This window comes from Artibeus jamaicensis, unplaced genomic scaffold, assembly GCF_021234435.1.
Source record: "Artibeus jamaicensis isolate MK-2021 breed Jamaican fruit bat unplaced genomic scaffold, CSHL_Jam_final contig_525, whole genome shotgun sequence".
Lineage (NCBI taxonomy): Eukaryota > Metazoa > Chordata > Mammalia > Chiroptera > Phyllostomidae > Artibeus > Artibeus jamaicensis.
The window spans coordinates 10,548,449-10,563,769 of NW_026521874.1; the positions used below are offsets into that span (position 1 = coordinate 10,548,449).

Sequence of the window (15,321 nt, forward strand, 5' to 3'; positions counted from 1 at the left end):
AAAGTTGTCCTCAAGGAAACACACACCAAGACACATCATAATTACGTTACCCAAGGTTAAAGAGAAGGAGAGAATCTTAAAAGCAGCAAAAGAAGAGGAGATAGTTTCCCACAAAGGAGTTCCCATCAAACTGTCAGCTGATTTCTCAAAAGAAACCTTATAGGCAAGAAGAGACTGGAAGGAAGTATTCCAAGTCATGAAAGGTAAGAACCTACATCCAAGATGACTCTTCCCAGCAAAGCTTTCATTTAGAATGGAAGGGCAGATAAAGTGCTTCCCAGATAAGGTCAAGTTAAAGGAGTTCATGGTCACCAAACCCTTATATATGAAAAGTTAAGGGACTTATCTAAGAAAAAGAAGATGATCAAAAATACGAACAGTAAAATGACAACAAACTCACAACTATCAGCAACTGAACCTAAAAAAAACAAAAACAAACTAAGCAAACAACTAGAACAGAAACAGAATCACAGAAATGGAGATCATGTGGAGGGTTATCAGTGGGGAGAGGGAGTGGGGAGAATGGGGGGCAAGGGACAGGGAATAAGTAGCATAAATGGTAGGTATTAAATAGACAGGGGGAGGTTAAGAATAGTATGGGAAATGGAGAAGCCAAAGAACTTCTATGTATGACCCATGGACATGAACTAAGGTGGGGGGTGCAGGTGGGAGGAGGGGTGGTGCAAGGCAAAGGGAACTAAAGAGGGGAAATGTGACAACTGTAATAGCATACAATCATTAAAATATATTTAAAAGAAAAAAATTGTCAGGCTAAAAGGGATTGGCAAGAAATATTCAAAGTCATGAAAAGCAGGGATCTACAGCCAAGATTGCTCTACCCAGCGAAGATATCATTCAGAATCAAAGGACAGATAAAAAGCTTCCCAGACAAGAGAAAACTAAAGGAGTTCATCATCACCAAACCATTATTATATGAAATGTGAAAGGGACTGATTTAAGAAAGAGAACAGGGTCAAAACTATGAACAATAAAACGGTAATAAATACATATCTCTGTACTATTGAATCCAGAGAACAAACTAAGCAAACAAGGACAGAACCACGGATATGGAGAGCATTTTGAAGTTTGCCAGGTGGGAGGGGGTGTCAGGGAAGGGGTGAAGAGGGAGGGGATTAAGAAGTACAAACAGGTACAAACAGGTAGTTCCAGAACAGCCACGGGGATATACAGTACAGCATCGAAAACGGAGTAGCCAGAGAACTTACACTCGTTACTCACGGACACGGACCAGTGATGTGGTGACGGCCTGAGGGGAAGGTGCTGGGTGGAGCGGGACAAAGGGGGGAAATGGGGCAACTGTAATAGCATAATCAATAAAAAATAATTTTTTCAAATTGGTACTTGCAAACCAGTCATGGGGAAGTAAGTAAAACATAAAAATACAGTCAATAATATTGTAATAACTGTGTATGATGCCATTTGGGGAACTGGAAATAGTGAGTGGAATGCTATGTAAAGTATAAGACTGTTTAACCACTAAGCTGTCCACCCAAAACATCACTCCTAGGTAACAAAAAATAAATAAAATAGTGTAAAAAAAAGAAAATAGGCCTACACATTGCAGTTGGTTGGGGTGTCTTAAACCTCCTTTAATCTGTAGGTTCCCCCTTTATCTTTCCTTTTTCCCTGGATGTGTATCTGTCGAAGTAATGGAGCTGTTTGTCATGTAGAATTTCCTGAATCTGAGTTCCACAGACTGTGCCCCCCTCCTGTAGTCGAGCGTGTTTCTCCCGCTGTATTTTCCTGTAAATTGGTGGTTGGATCTGGACACACGATCAGCTTCTGGGTAGCATTCTTCGTTCGTTTTGGTTTTGAGAAGCCTTACTGCCATTTGCTGTCTCCTTGAAAGCTGCATCAGAGCCAGCTGGAGCTCCAGGAGGTGCGCCTCTCCTGCCGCCAGCTGCAGGGGAAGGTGGACGAGCTCACCGAGGAGAGGAGCCTGCAGAGCTCTGCCGCCACCAGCACGTCCCTCCTGTCCGAGATCGAGCAGAGCATGGAGGCCGAGGAGCTGGAGCAGGAGAGAGAGCAGGTGCTGACATCTCTGTCACTCTGGCATGCGAGGCTGCCGCGGGATGGGGGCAGGCCCTGGACCTCAGGAGCCCAACAGCCCACCTGTTGCCCAGCGCCTACTGCTTCAGCATTAGCCTGTGCACACCCCTAGGCCCGCAGGCTAGAGCCGACATGAGGCGGGCCCTGAGCGGAGCATGTTTCTGGCTCATTCTCACCCTAGTGCCCCTCAGGAAATGCTTGTTAATTAGTCATTAGCCTCATATCTCTTACACTTGCAAGGTTCTAGATCATTCATGATCCATCCACTTGGCTTTTTTTCATACTACTCATAACAACTCATTCTGCTAATCATTCACTGACTCCCACCAAAGTAGGTGACTATATAAAGAGGTGCTTTGTTTGCAAAATGGTAGGGGACTGGAGAGCAGGGAAAATAAGAACTGGGCGTCTGTGTAGGTGTCCCAGGCCCATATAACTATTAGTATTTCTTGAAACAGGTGATTTAAAAAAAAAAAAACCTTTCTCCTAAAACAGTATCTTACTTAGTTAGACACTCGGGTTCACATCCTGGGGAATGGATGACCAGGTGGCAGTATTTTCCAGAGCCCATAATTGAGAATAATTCTTTGTGGGCAGCTGAGACTGCAGCTCTGGGAAGCCTACTGCCAGGTTCGCTACCTCTGCTCACACCTTCGAGGCAACGACAGTGCTGACTCGGCCGTCTCCACGGACTCCTCAATGGACGAGTCTTCGGAAACCTCGTCTGCCAAGGACGTGCCGGCCGGCAGCTTGCGCACCGCCCTCAGCGAGCTCAAGAGGCTGATCCAGAGCATCGTGGATGGCATGGAGCCCACGGTAAGAGGCCAGGCTGAGAAGCTCCTTACCCCCAGGACCCGGCTAGTGGGAGTTTAAAACCGAGCACAGAGAGTGAGGCTGGCCCTGGAACTGGAACCTTTATAAAACCTGCAAGAATTTCTTCTGTGCCCATGTCATTTGAGAGCATTGAGGGGCTGAGTGCCAGGGAACAGGAGGCATCTCCCTGCAGACACCAGGACACAAATCGAGTCCTTTCTCCATGTAGTTTGTACAGGCCATGGTGGTCTCAAGTTCAAGGGCTTTCCTCGGAAGCATTAAATACAGAACTTTGGATCCAAGCAAAAACCGCAGGTTTACTTTTCTGCAGCCCGTTGGACCTAGTGGTGGGGTTAAGCTATGAACAGGCACACTTAAAAAGTCCTGAAGCTTCTGCTTAAAAAATGTGAGCACGGAGAGTTGAGAAGATGAACAAGAAGGGCCTTTTAGAGTTCCAGATGTGGCTCCTCTGGTGGAGCAGAGAGACGTTCCCAGGGGCTCCTGGCAGACTGGCATTGCTTCTGGCTTCACGGCAGCTCTCTGCCAGCCCTACTGTCCATTCACATTCCTGCTGCTGTTCTCAGGTTTCACCCTCCTACAGAAGAGTTGTGTCTTTTCCTACCTGTGCTTGGTGAAGGAAGATGAAAGGGTAGCTGTCCTTATCTGAACAGGCCCTGTCGCTGTGCCGCGTGTTGCAGTAGGGAGGCGGGTCATTGTGGGGAAAGGGAGCTGTTCTGTTCATGCCGCAGTTTCCCTTTCCTGAAGCCTGAAACAAACAAAACAAAAAGCAAATGTGTAGCTGCTGTTTGCAGATTGAGCAAGAGATTTTTCTCCTCTAACCCTTTCTTTCTCTCCTTCCTGCTCTCCATCCCATCTCCTGCTGTCTTGCCCCCCCTCCACCCTCACCAACCCTGCTCTCTCTCCACCTCTCCCACTAACCATCTCCCTGGTCCCCTCCATTCTCACCATCTCCCTGGTTGTCTGGCTCGCTCTCTTTTGCTGTCAGAGCTCCCGGAGAATTGACGATGACTCCTTAGAAGAACAGATAAGGCAGACCAGTGAGGATTCGAGAGCCCTAAGGGAACTCATGGAGGGAGAGAGGGGTAAATTGAGGCAAAGCCTAGAAGAGCTGCAGCGACTCCACAGTCAGGTGAGCACCCGTCCTCAGCCCAGTGTAGGGGACGTGCATGTCTCCCCGGGCTCTGGGGACGCTGGTGAGTTCCACTCACCCACATCTGTTTGAGAAGCAGGTTTCCTCTGACAGATCCTCAGGGGACAGTGACCTAAGGTTGTATGGAGCTGGGTATTTAAGAGAAGAAGCCAATCCCCTGGTTTAGCCCAAAGTAATTGTCTGGGATAAGAATAGCTGCCTCCCCATTTCCTCCAGCAACACGCTGCCTTCAAGAGAGCCGAGTAACCTGGTGGAGTCTGACGGTTGACCGTGCCACAGCTCCAGGGCACTCAGGGGTGTTGTCCCAGCAGTGCTTGAGCAGGGAAGTTCGCACATCAAGGCTTGATCTTTGCAGGCCTCCTCTCTGTGTAAAGACTGCCACCGCCGCCAGCCGCTTCTCAGCTTTAGCAGCGCTGCCGCTGCTCTTGCTGCCGCTTCCCTGTTTGATCGTGATTTCATCTTAGAGAGAACGCTGGAGAAAGGACATCTGTGTCCTGAGCTGAGAAGTGTTGAAGAGCTTAGGAGCCAGCCCCACCCAGATAGCTGTTTCTAAAACGTGCCCCAGGAGAAAAAGGCAGGCTCTTCCTTGTGACCAGGGTCACATGTAGAGGTTCTGTCCTGCTTGTGGACATCAAACAGGCAGTGTGTTTAAACCCTGCCCCCTCTCGTTCTTGTCCGAAGCTGGTCTTCCCTCTCTGCTCCACAAGACTTGTAAGAAGTGGAGTTAAAGCCTGGCTTTCACTTCAGTCCATGTTACTTAACGGATCGTGCAGAAATAAACTCCTGTCTTTTGGGGGGCGTTGTGCTCATTAGTCTTCCTGGTAGCATTCTCCTGGCAGACGCAGGGAGTCCCACCCACAGCCATTGCTGCACTCACGGTGGTGACCAGATAACAAGGGCAGAGAGAAGCTGTTGAAAGCTGTGGCAAGCTTGGGGAGTGGTCTAGACAGCCCAGAGATATTCTCATGCCTCAGACCTGGCCCTCCGGTGGTCATTTGGCCAGGAAGTGGTTCAGACTCGGGGACAGATTTTTGAAACCGGAAGAATAAAGTGCAAGAGAATGTAGATCTGAAAGTTCTTCAGATTAAGAGAAGTTTATTTTAGTGGCTATTTAAATTTCTGTGGAGTGCTTCTACTTATCAGCTGTCTAATATCAGCTGGTGTTTTGTTTTGTTGTCTCTTGGAACTATGAAACTGGAAGCACTAGAGGGCATTATTTCTTCAGAAGCATAAGAAGGTGTAGGTTGCTTTGTCTGTGAGGTGGCTTAGCCAAGTCCCAGGCCAGGAAGCCAGGTTGTAGGAGGTGCACTGAAAAACACAGTCCCAGTGTGGTCCTTTGGCTCTCTCAGGCTTGACCAGAGTGCACGCCAATTACTTCAGAAGGGGTGTGGAAACACGAGGAGCGTGGGCTGGGAGCAGTCGAGGTCTCACTGATGAAATTTTGGTGGCCCTCCTCTACAAAGGCTCAGTGTGTTCTCTCCCCTCCATCCTCCTAGCAACTGCTCCTAGCAGCTCCTTCACACCTCCAGGTCTGAGATCCCTGGCTCTGTCCATCACTTCCTCCAGCCCAGTCACCCTCCACAGGCTTTGGAATTGTCTTCCTGAAGCTGGACTTGAAAATGAGACACCCCTGACAGGTTCTGGGTTGACGTACCATCATCAAGTAACTGGAAGCCTCCAGCCCACGTGGCCCCCACTGTCTGGCTGCACCCCAGCATCTGCCTTCCTTCCTGTTTTCACTCTACCTCCTTTGCTTCAGCAGAACTGAACGTAGGGCACGCAGTTCCCCTTCCCACATCGGGGTATCTTCTCTGGCTTTTTCCACCCTGAGGACTCTCCTGCCACGCACGCCTCTCAGCCTTCCCCATCTTTCAAGTTCCTGAGAAGGTTTCACGTCCTCCTTGAAACTCTGATTCCCTTCCCCCTGGAGCTACCCTGGTCCTGGTCCACATTTCACCTTCCCAGTCAGACCTTAGACCCTGACGCAGACCGACCCGAATCTGATGTGTCTTCATCTTCTTCCGAAGCATCTGGCACAGAGCCTTGCCTGCAGTGGGTCCTCGGGTAATTGTGAAACCAAAGGGCAAATAAAGCCCTAGACAGAAAACTCTGGGGTCTTTTCTCTGATGGCATTCAATCACAAGGACACCCACCTTATTTGGGAAAAGTGGATTCAGGAGTAGCTGTAACTTGTCACTGTATCCTCATAACTGCCGGCGGCAAGCAGGTCCCTGTGGTGGGCGAGGAAGGGCTGGAGCCCACAGCCGTGTGCGCTGGGTTCCGGGTGTCACTCATCTTATTCAAGCCTCCCAACAGCTGGTTCGTGGGGAATAGCTACTTTCATCCCCGCTTTTTATGAAAAGTATGTGTAACTCAGAGAGGTGAGTCCCTTGTCATGTTTAGAAAGCTGGTTGGCTCTGTCTCGACCAGCCAGGTTTTCCAGGTCAAAGCAGAGTTCTTGTTGAATTTTATCTGGAGCATGTTGGCATTTCCTGCCTAACATGTATTTTTATCTGTCACTCGGCTGACAGAACACCTGGCTGGCCCACGCCGGCCCAGGTCACGTCAGGGCTTGTTTGTTCTGCAGAGGCCTGGCTGCCTCTGCCAGGTGCTTTCTGGGTCTTGGGTTCTGGGCTGCCAAGCTGCAGAACCTGCCGACAGATAGGGTGGGCTAGGCGTCTCACCTGCTGCCATGTCTGACTCTGGGTCAGCCGTGGTGCGTGCCGCGGCCTCTGCAGAGGCCCCTGCCTGTTCTGCGAAGCCGCTCGCCCTGCCCATCACAGCCATCCCCACCTCAAAAGCCCAGAGCACCAGGCACCAAGCACTAGTTCCCCAGGTTCTGATGTTCCCTCCCAGGCACCTTTGAGTACAAAATGCATTGCCCATAGTGACAACAGATTGTCCTCTCTCCCTTCTCATTGGGTGTCCTCTGATTGCCCAGTGAGGGCTTCCCCAGGAGCTGGCAACTTCGCCGTCCCAGTCTGGGGAGTAGGAAGTGTCTACGGGGACACTTGATCTTCAGCCTCAGTCCTGGGGTTTTTGCTTGGTTTTATTCTGTCTGAGGATGACGAGGCCTGGGACTAGAAGAGCAAAGGAGTAAACCGAAAGGTGATGTCTCTCCCCAAGTTGGAGAGACAGACCTCAGGCACGGATCCTCCCTTGGAAAAATGTCAGCAGCATATGTAATATTCGACGAGAGGCCAGGGCCCGGCGTCTTGACTCCAGTCCGATCCGATCAGCTCCAAGCAGGAGAGGCGCCCAGTCTTCCAGTCGTTCAGCGAATGCTCACCGACAGCTCTGCCAGTCAGGGTTTCTGGTTGCAGACGACAGAAATCACTCGGCTTAATTTGAGCAGCAGAATGTGTGGGTATTGAGTCTGACAGCTTACAGGATAACAGGGCGGTTGGCGAACTGAACTTCCAAACAGGAAGGACCCATGGGAAGGAGGGCAGCAGGCTGCTGTCGGTGTGCTAATTTCCCAAAGGCCTGTGGCTTTGCTGCCCCGTCACAGGCTGCGGTCCCAGGTAGGCGGCTGTGACAGGCGAGTCTAGGGTTCTTACCTATGTGCCTTGGGAACAGGCTTTCCCCCCTTTGGACTTCCTTAGTGGGGGGAGGGCATGTCCTGTCTCCCACTAAGACGCATGCAACCAGGAATACCCCCAGAATAGGGAGGATTCAGGGTGATGACTAGCCAAAAAATCACGACCATCCACTCTGCACAGACATTTTGGGATTAAGCATTATACAGAGCCCAAGGTCACAGGGTTACCACACAGTGAGTGGGGGTGAGCCGTGGTCTCCAGGGGAGCCTCACCCCCACAGGACACAGTGTCTGAGGCAGGGAGCACAGAGAAGGTGACAGGTGTGAAGTGAAAGGTGGTAACATCAGTTAGGTGTCTGACTTACACATGGCTTTGACCTGGAGAATGGGATGAAGGTGATAACCGGGTCCCAGGCTTTAACCTGCTTAACCCAGGCTAACCTGGCTTTAACCATCCGGGGCCCTGTGTGTGACAGCGCTCCTTACTGGAAACAAAACTTGCGTTTCTACCCCAGAGCCCTGATGCATGTGTAGTCTTCACTCATCACTTCCCTGGGATTTCCTTGAAACGGAAGAGGCGCTGTGACAGGCTGTGTACGAAGAGGGTCCAGCCCCATGGCTAGCAGTCCAGGGCCACCGAGCTCCAGCCTAGTGTGCGGCATCCTTTCTCCAGGAGAGACGGGCCTCCCTCAGGGCAGAGGGCAGCTACTAGCCTTCGAGTCCCACAGGCTCTAACCTGCCTGGGCCCCCTGCTCCTTCCTCCCCCCAGAGGGAAATAGCCCAGAGCAGCCGCAGTGGTGCCATCAAGTTCATCCCTCTGGCCTCCCTGCAGGTAACTCTGCTGAGTGTGGAGATGACTGCACTGAAGGAGGAGAGAGACCGACTCAGAGTGACGTCTGAGGACAAGGAACCGAAGGAGCAGCTTCAGAAGGCCATCAGGGACCGGGATGAAGCTATTGCGAAGTGAGTGAGCATGGCTGGTTTCGTTCTACTTTAATTACAAGTACCATGAGTGTATGGTCAGTTTTAAAAGTTAACTCACACAGAAGACTATGAAGGTGCCACCGAGCGCTCCCCTGCTCCCCACCCTCCCCCAGTCCCGTTCTCTCCAGACGGACACTGCTGGTGAGGGGTGTTCGTTTTTGCGGGCCTTTCCCTGTGCACACGCAGGTGTATATGGAATGCAGTTGTCGTGGGCTTTTTTGAAAAGATGTTACTTGTTTACTTCTAGAGGGAAAGGAGGGAGGGAGAGAAACAGCCATTGGTTGCCTCTCATGCCCCCAGCTGGGGTCCTGGCCCACAACCCAGGCATGTGCCCTGACGGGGAATCAAACTGGAGACCTTTCAGTTCGCTGGCCGGCACCCAGGCCTCTGAGCCACGCCAGCCAGGGCATCATGGGCTTTTAAAAGCAGCAGTGGGTGATGCTCTCCATGGCTTGTTTTTTCCCCCACCTGCATCTCAGAGAACCTTCCAGTCTACCTCACCTTCCTTACTTTAGGGGCTTTTATTCTTTTATTATGGACATTTTCAAGCATACACGAAAGGGGGGGGGCTGCTTACCCATCTCTCCGTCCCAACACTAATCAGCTAGTGCTTCACATCTCTGTCCTCACCCACTTTCTCCACCTCCCCACTGGTCGGCGCTAAGGAAGATCAGGAGACATCCGGTCCGCCAGTCTGTAATCACTTCAGCGTGGGTCTCTACCAGAAAACGACACTTTTTGTAAAATACTGAACCACAACGCACTTACCACACCTGAAAAAACTTACAATTTCCTACGTCATCTAGTGCAAGGGTCCGGATTTCCCCAGTTGTCCCATAAATGTCTTTATAATTGATTAGACTCAGGCTCCAAAGCCCGAATATTTGATTGACTTGCTGTGTCCCAAAAGTGGGTTATACTCCGCTCCATCTCCTAGTGAGGCCCTGCTTCCGGCACTTTCTGGAAGAAGGCCCCCTCCGCGCCCCCCACTCCGGAGCAGCTGCCGCCCCTCCGCTGGGCCTGAGCAGCGGGATGTGCTGACTAACGAACGCTGGCCCAGCGTTCGTTAGTCAGCACATCCCTGGGTCTTCGGGTTGCTCGCGGCGCCGCCTGCTGGGAGTTCCGGAGGCTGCAGTGGGGCGGTTCGCTCTGGCTGGCTGGGCGTCCATGGCAACCGGCTCAGGAAGATTTCCGGTTTGCCACTGGCCAATGGCAGCGGGCGTGACGTGGCGGCCTGCCGCGTCCTAGCCTCCGCGCTCATTGGACAGGCTCAGTTCCAGTCCCTGCAGCCGCAGTGCGGTGCGGCCCAGCTGTGTGGGCCGGGCCGTCCTGAGTAGCATCTCCAGAAAGGAGTGGCGGGGCGCTGTTCTGGAGCGGTGGGGGAGTCGGGGAGGTGACTAATTGCACAGTGGACCAGGGGCCAGTGAGGACCTGCTGGTCACTGTGGTGGCCTGAACTGGCTTTTCCCCAACTGCCCCGCCTCGGGCCGCACTTCGCTTGGTACTTGTTGGAGTAGTTTTCTCAGGCTGCAGCTGGGCTGTCGCTGCACGCGGGTCCTCTAGCTGTCCTTGGGCGGTGCATATTGGTCGCTGGCCCTGTGCAGCAAGGACACTTTTACTAGTTTTTGTCATGTCGAATGCAAAAAGTGACAGTTGACGAAGACGAGGACTAAACACTCGTTTTGGCAGAGAGGCAACCACTGCCACCTCTGGGGAGGCGGCGCAGTTCCCTGCACTTTCTATTCTTGTTCCCATCCCCCCACCCTCCACCCCAAAAATCAATATTCTTTTTCACTGAACTGTGATGTAGCAGTGTTGGGGAAGTTTTACAAAGTAATGTGTGAAACATGTCAAAATGTAAAAATACAGAGTGCGTGCAAGTGGATGGGAGCAATTACCCACCAATGGTCATCACCCGGAGATTATGCCCTTTCGTCTGTGACCTTTGAGTACACACAGGCCGTTTTTCTTTAGCAGAGCAAGTATTTCAGACCTTACTTTTTGGCGCGCTTTCATCCCCTAGGCCCAAATACATTGTAAGTAATTTAGCACAAGCCCCTTAGCCCCTTGTTGGCTACAATAATTAGCTAAGAGGTGGTGATCTCCATTTTGTGACCACCTTTGCATACAGGAGTATCGCTTAGATCCCTTAAGAGGGGTATTGCTAGTGAAAAGGAGGGGACCAGGAGGACAAGGTCCCCACCTCCCACAGGGATTAGCTTTGGGGGGGCAAGGATCAGCAGCTCCCTAATGCTGTGAGGCCTTTGATCTCCTTCGGGTTCTGGTCCTGATTTAAGTATCATGCCCTTAACCACTTCATCTGTGAGATGGGCAGACATATAACCTAGGTCACTTAGGGAAGATGCAAAAAAAGTCTGTGAAAATATGCTACAAACTTTCCAGCTTTCTACAAGTTACATCATAGTTACTGTTTGTTGTGAGTTTAAGGTCAGAGCGTCTTTCCTCATCTTGTGGACCCCAGGTGTCCTAGGTAAGAACCGCTGCTCTGGCACAAGGTATCCATGGTCACTCTGGCGTGTCTGTTTTCAGGAAAAATGCTGTGGAGCTGGAACTCGCCAAATGCAAGATGGACATGATGTCTCTGAACAGCCAGCTGCTGGATGCCATTCAGCAGAAACTGAACCTCTCACAGCAGCTTGAGGCTTGGCAGGTAAGGGAAGGGAAGACGAGGCTCCAGGAGGAGTCTGTGAACACAGGCAGAGTGTAAGAAGGAGGTAGTTCTCCTGGAGGGTCCGGTGTGCGTGGGGGAGCAGCAGCCCCAGTCTTCACTCGCTGCTGAAATTCAGAGCCGTTGCTCCCCCAGGTCCCGAAGGATGCCTGAGGATACTGTCAGAGCAGTGAACCCCAGGTTGTGCTGCTTGGGTCAGGGGCCTCCTTCAGCTAATCATCACGGCTTTGTTTAAATTTGACAGAAACAGCCGTTAACTTGGAGGGCCCAGGAAGCCCTATAAGGCTGAATGACAACTCACAGGGGGATGTAGTTCAGCAACCCTCAAGTTGCCGGCAGCTGCTGTCCTTCCCTCTCTCAAAGGCTAGCTTCCTTTTTCCGCAACACGCTGTCTAGCGTGGGCCTGGGGAGGAAGGGTCCGAGTGTCCCTGCAGGACCACTCTTTTCAGAGCCCAGGCAGCCCCTCGGGTCTAGCACGGCTCTCTGCTGGACCACAGCTGTACTTGCTGTTTGTTCCTGAGGTTAGGGTGGTGCAATTTCAGGGTATGGGTGTAACCATTTATGTTGCTCCCCAAGAAATCCTAACCAGGCTGATGAAAAGCCACCTGCAGCTTTATCAGGCAAGCCCCGCTGTGGGGGGCAGGTTATGGGTGACTGTTCCCCTCCAGGGGTCCTTCTGAGCTTTGCCCCACCCCCCACCTCCACCCCCAGAACTGGTCCCTGGCTTCTAGGCCAGCCTCGCCCTGGCTTACCGTCCTGTTCTTTTCTCTTCTCTCCTGGCTACAGTTTGCTTCCTCAGGGCTTTTTACTATCTGGCTCCTTTGGTTTCTGATCTAGTGGCCTTTCTCAGTTCCTGTATCAACAGCTTTAGTTGTACACCCCTCCTGCCTTTGAGGTGAGATTGGGCCCTCATCCCGCCCACACTCCTCCCTGCTGCCATCGAAGTCCCATCCCTGCCACCCCCTCGTGGCCCACCGTGTCGTGTGTGCTGGAGTCTGGCATCATGTCTGTGCAGTGTGCCCTGCCATCCAGTCCCGGCCTCCCTCCTCCCATCACCATCATGTCCAGTGAACATGGCAGCACGTGGCCCAGCACTGACTAGCCGACCGACCCCTGGTTCTTGGTGCCACCGCCTCATAAATGGGTTGCTTTGGCCGCAGACGTAACAGCAGGCGTGGAATTAGGACCAGCTCCTGGGTGTGCCTGTATGCTGTTCTAAAGTGATATATGCCATAGGATCAACGTGAGAAGTTTTAAAGTATAAGAAAACACAGTTTGCAATGGGCCAGAATAAACACTGGCAGCTCTGAAAGGGTTTCTTTCTGAAGGACGCTCTAACAGTGCACTGAATGTTGCACTTAACAGCGCAGACTTCATTAAGCACGTCCTAAGTGCAGGGCACTGTGCTGAGGGCTCGACACTGGGATGCTGCAAGTAGGGAGGCTGTGCCCTCTTTCTGTAAGGAGGGATGAAGTCAGGACGATGAGCATGAAGGAAGATGGGCATAGGAAGAGAGGAAGGGGAAGGAGGAAACGAGAAGTCCACACCCACTGCTGCCTGGTGATGTGGCCAAGAGTCTGTCTCACACTGCAACCCGCGGACACTCACTCGACACCCAGTGGTGAGGGGGTGGGAGGTGCTGGGCAAGCTGTTCTGGGAGGGGGCCGGCCAGCCCCACTTCCTGCCCTCAGGAGCAGCTGACTCACTCCAGGGTTTAGCCTGTGGCTCACTGCCTTTTCACCAGGACATTCCAGAGCCTGCAGAGTTCAAGGGTGAAGGAATCAGGCAGCTGCTTGTCACGTTCCCTGCTGATGTGAACTAGACAGGCTTAACCAATAGTCTTCAGTGTTACTGGCAGAATTTCTGTGTCAAATGGAGTCTTGCACAGAACCGAAATCTAGCAACTAGAGTGCGGCTGCTCTGTCCAGAAGCTCCTCTGTGGAGTCAAAGCTGCTGTCCCATAAGGCGGAGTCAGTGAGGGGGGCTTTGTCCAGGCAACCTGAACAGATTGGAAGGAAAGGTGCTACCCCAGTGAGGAGGCTAAGGAAACAGGCCTAAGTTAAAGCAAGACAAGCCCTGAGTGGTGATGCCCAGGTCTCTGCCACAGATGGGAATCTCGAAAGCAGGGGGCTGATGCGTGTGGTTGTCCTTGTCACGTGTAGCTGCTGGTGGTACCTGGGTGTCGGCAGCTCAGGCCAGTAATGATTATCGAGGCTGAGCACTGGTATGGAGCTGGCGGGCAGAGTGGAGAGACAGACAGGAAGGGACCAGCTGCAGCCTGTCTGCGCCCAGAGGGACAAACCCTCTGCGGGGTCGGTCAGCCGAGGGCAACACTGTTGAGGAGAGGCCAGCCCCAGTCCTGAGCCGACGTGTCATGAGGCTCCCGTGCGTCCTGGCATCTATACTCGCCGCTTTCTTGGTTGTGGTCAACCAACTTTCTTGGTTGACCACAGTCACTCACCATGTCATCCCTCATCCTCATCTTCCTTCATCTCTTGTCCTTCAGTCCCTCAGATATTTTTGTCACCTCCCTAGCCAGGGTCAGGACACTGCTCTGCTCAGCTCCCTCCGCTGTGTTCTCTGCAGGATGACATGCACAGGGTCATTGACCGGCAGCTGATGGACACGCACCTGAAGGAACGGAGCCGGCCTGCTGCTGCCCTCTCCAGGGCCCATGGCGCGGGCCACGGGGACGAGCCCAGCACCACCGAAGGCAAACGGCTCTTCTCATTCTTCAGGAAAATTTAAGTTGGGAGGAGTCAGGCCAGCGAGACGGGCGGACTGGAGGCAACTGAAAGGAGTGCGGGTGTTTGCATGCAAGGGCCTCCCCTGGGCCAGGCAGGAGCCCTGTGCCCACTGCCCAGCCAAGCCCAGCCTGGGCTTCCCGAGGATCCGCTGTCGTTGAGCAGGGGGCTCAGGCCGCCTCCAGAGTGGCCGGCCCCGCTCGCCCCTCAGTGGCTCCCTGGCCCAACCCCAAGCACTGCTGCCCTCCAGTGTGGAACACGGGGAACAGGAGAAACAGAGGCCCTCTCTGCATGCCTCAGGGGGCTCCTGCTGCCCCGCTGGCCTGAGCCTGCGTCCCTCCCCCAGCCCCTGGCCCAGGGAGTAGGGGGAGGTGGCCCCTCACCCGTGTGCATGCATCTCTGCCGGGAGCACCGTGGGCAGGAGACCCAGCCTGTGGGGCCTGATGGCTGGGGCCGTTCTCTTGCGCTCAGCCACGGTGGGCTCTGCTGCGGCTTGGCTGAGGCCATTCTGAGCCCAGAAGGAAGACAGGCCTGCCCCCTGGCATCACTGTTCTCCCTCCCTGGCCTCCGCCCATGCAGGCCAGGCTCCCGACAGGCCCTTGGCAGGCTTTAGCCATCCAGTCCTTTCCCCTTCACAGAGCCAGGGCTGGGAGGGGTTCTCCTCCAACCACAGTGCCCTGCTCCACTCACATCACAAGTTCTTGGTTCAGCCGAGCAAGTCCAGGCCACAGAACGGCCCCAGAGGGGTCTGTGGTCAGCCACCTCCACCTCAAGGGCAGCACTGTCACCACGGGGTGGATGCCTCCAGATACTGCCCACTAGGCCTGCAGGACGAATCCTGCAACCTGCTGCTCCTGCTCCCTCAGCAGCCGCTGCTCCTCCCCTGCTGAGGCCGCCCTCCGGGCGCCCAGGCTGAGCAGCCCGCAGGCTGCTGCCCAAGGATCGTCTCCCTCCCTCACCTGGGAAAAGCACAGCAGGGAAGAGTGGAAAGAATGTACCTATAGATATGTACATACCACAGTGCTGTACTTTTGTATGTAGCAATCATGTAAATACATGTATGGATTTTATAATATACATATTATATATAAAAATCTATAAAGGCATATTTTTAGAAAAACAGCGCACCACTGCTTCTTTTGAAAATAGTATAAGAATAAATTGAATTTCTACAGAGCTTCCTGCCTTGGTCATTGGGTGCCTGGAGGGGTGGTTCGGTCAGAACTCGGCTTACCTTTAGAGCTGCCACTGGCTGCCATGAAGATGCAGAAATAGTGAGTCCCCCACACACCTGGGAAGTCATCTCACAC

General features: G+C 53.0%; 1 protein-coding gene and 1 long non-coding RNA gene across 3 annotated transcripts in view; one reads left to right on the plus strand and one right to left on the minus strand.

Moving 5' to 3' along the window:
* BICDL1 (BICD family like cargo adaptor 1) overlaps positions 1 to 15,173 on the plus strand; it is a 77,633-nt gene extending 62,460 nt beyond the window's left edge. The window contains exons 5-10 of one of the 2 annotated variants that reach the window (XM_037156122.2): positions 1,871 to 2,050; positions 2,668 to 2,886; positions 3,890 to 4,033; positions 8,428 to 8,558; positions 11,129 to 11,249; positions 13,854 to 15,173. In XM_037156122.2, the coding sequence (XP_037012017.1) occupies positions 1,871 to 2,050; positions 2,668 to 2,886; positions 3,890 to 4,033; positions 8,428 to 8,558; positions 11,129 to 11,249; positions 13,854 to 14,015 (957 nt within the window). In that variant the 3' untranslated portion in view covers positions 14,016 to 15,173. The remainder of the gene's footprint in view (positions 1 to 1,870; positions 2,051 to 2,667; positions 2,887 to 3,889; positions 4,034 to 8,427; positions 8,559 to 11,128; positions 11,250 to 13,853) is intronic. The other variant, XM_037156125.2, reaches the window with a different exon arrangement.
* Positions 1,586 to 11,135, minus strand: LOC128628070 (uncharacterized). The gene is made up of 3 exons (XR_008392410.1): positions 9,367 to 11,135; positions 3,850 to 3,915; positions 1,586 to 3,649 (listed from the first exon to the last, which is right to left on the minus strand). It is a non-coding gene; the product is annotated as an uncharacterized LOC128628070 (long non-coding RNA).
* Positions 15,174 to 15,321: the final 148 nt, after the last annotated feature.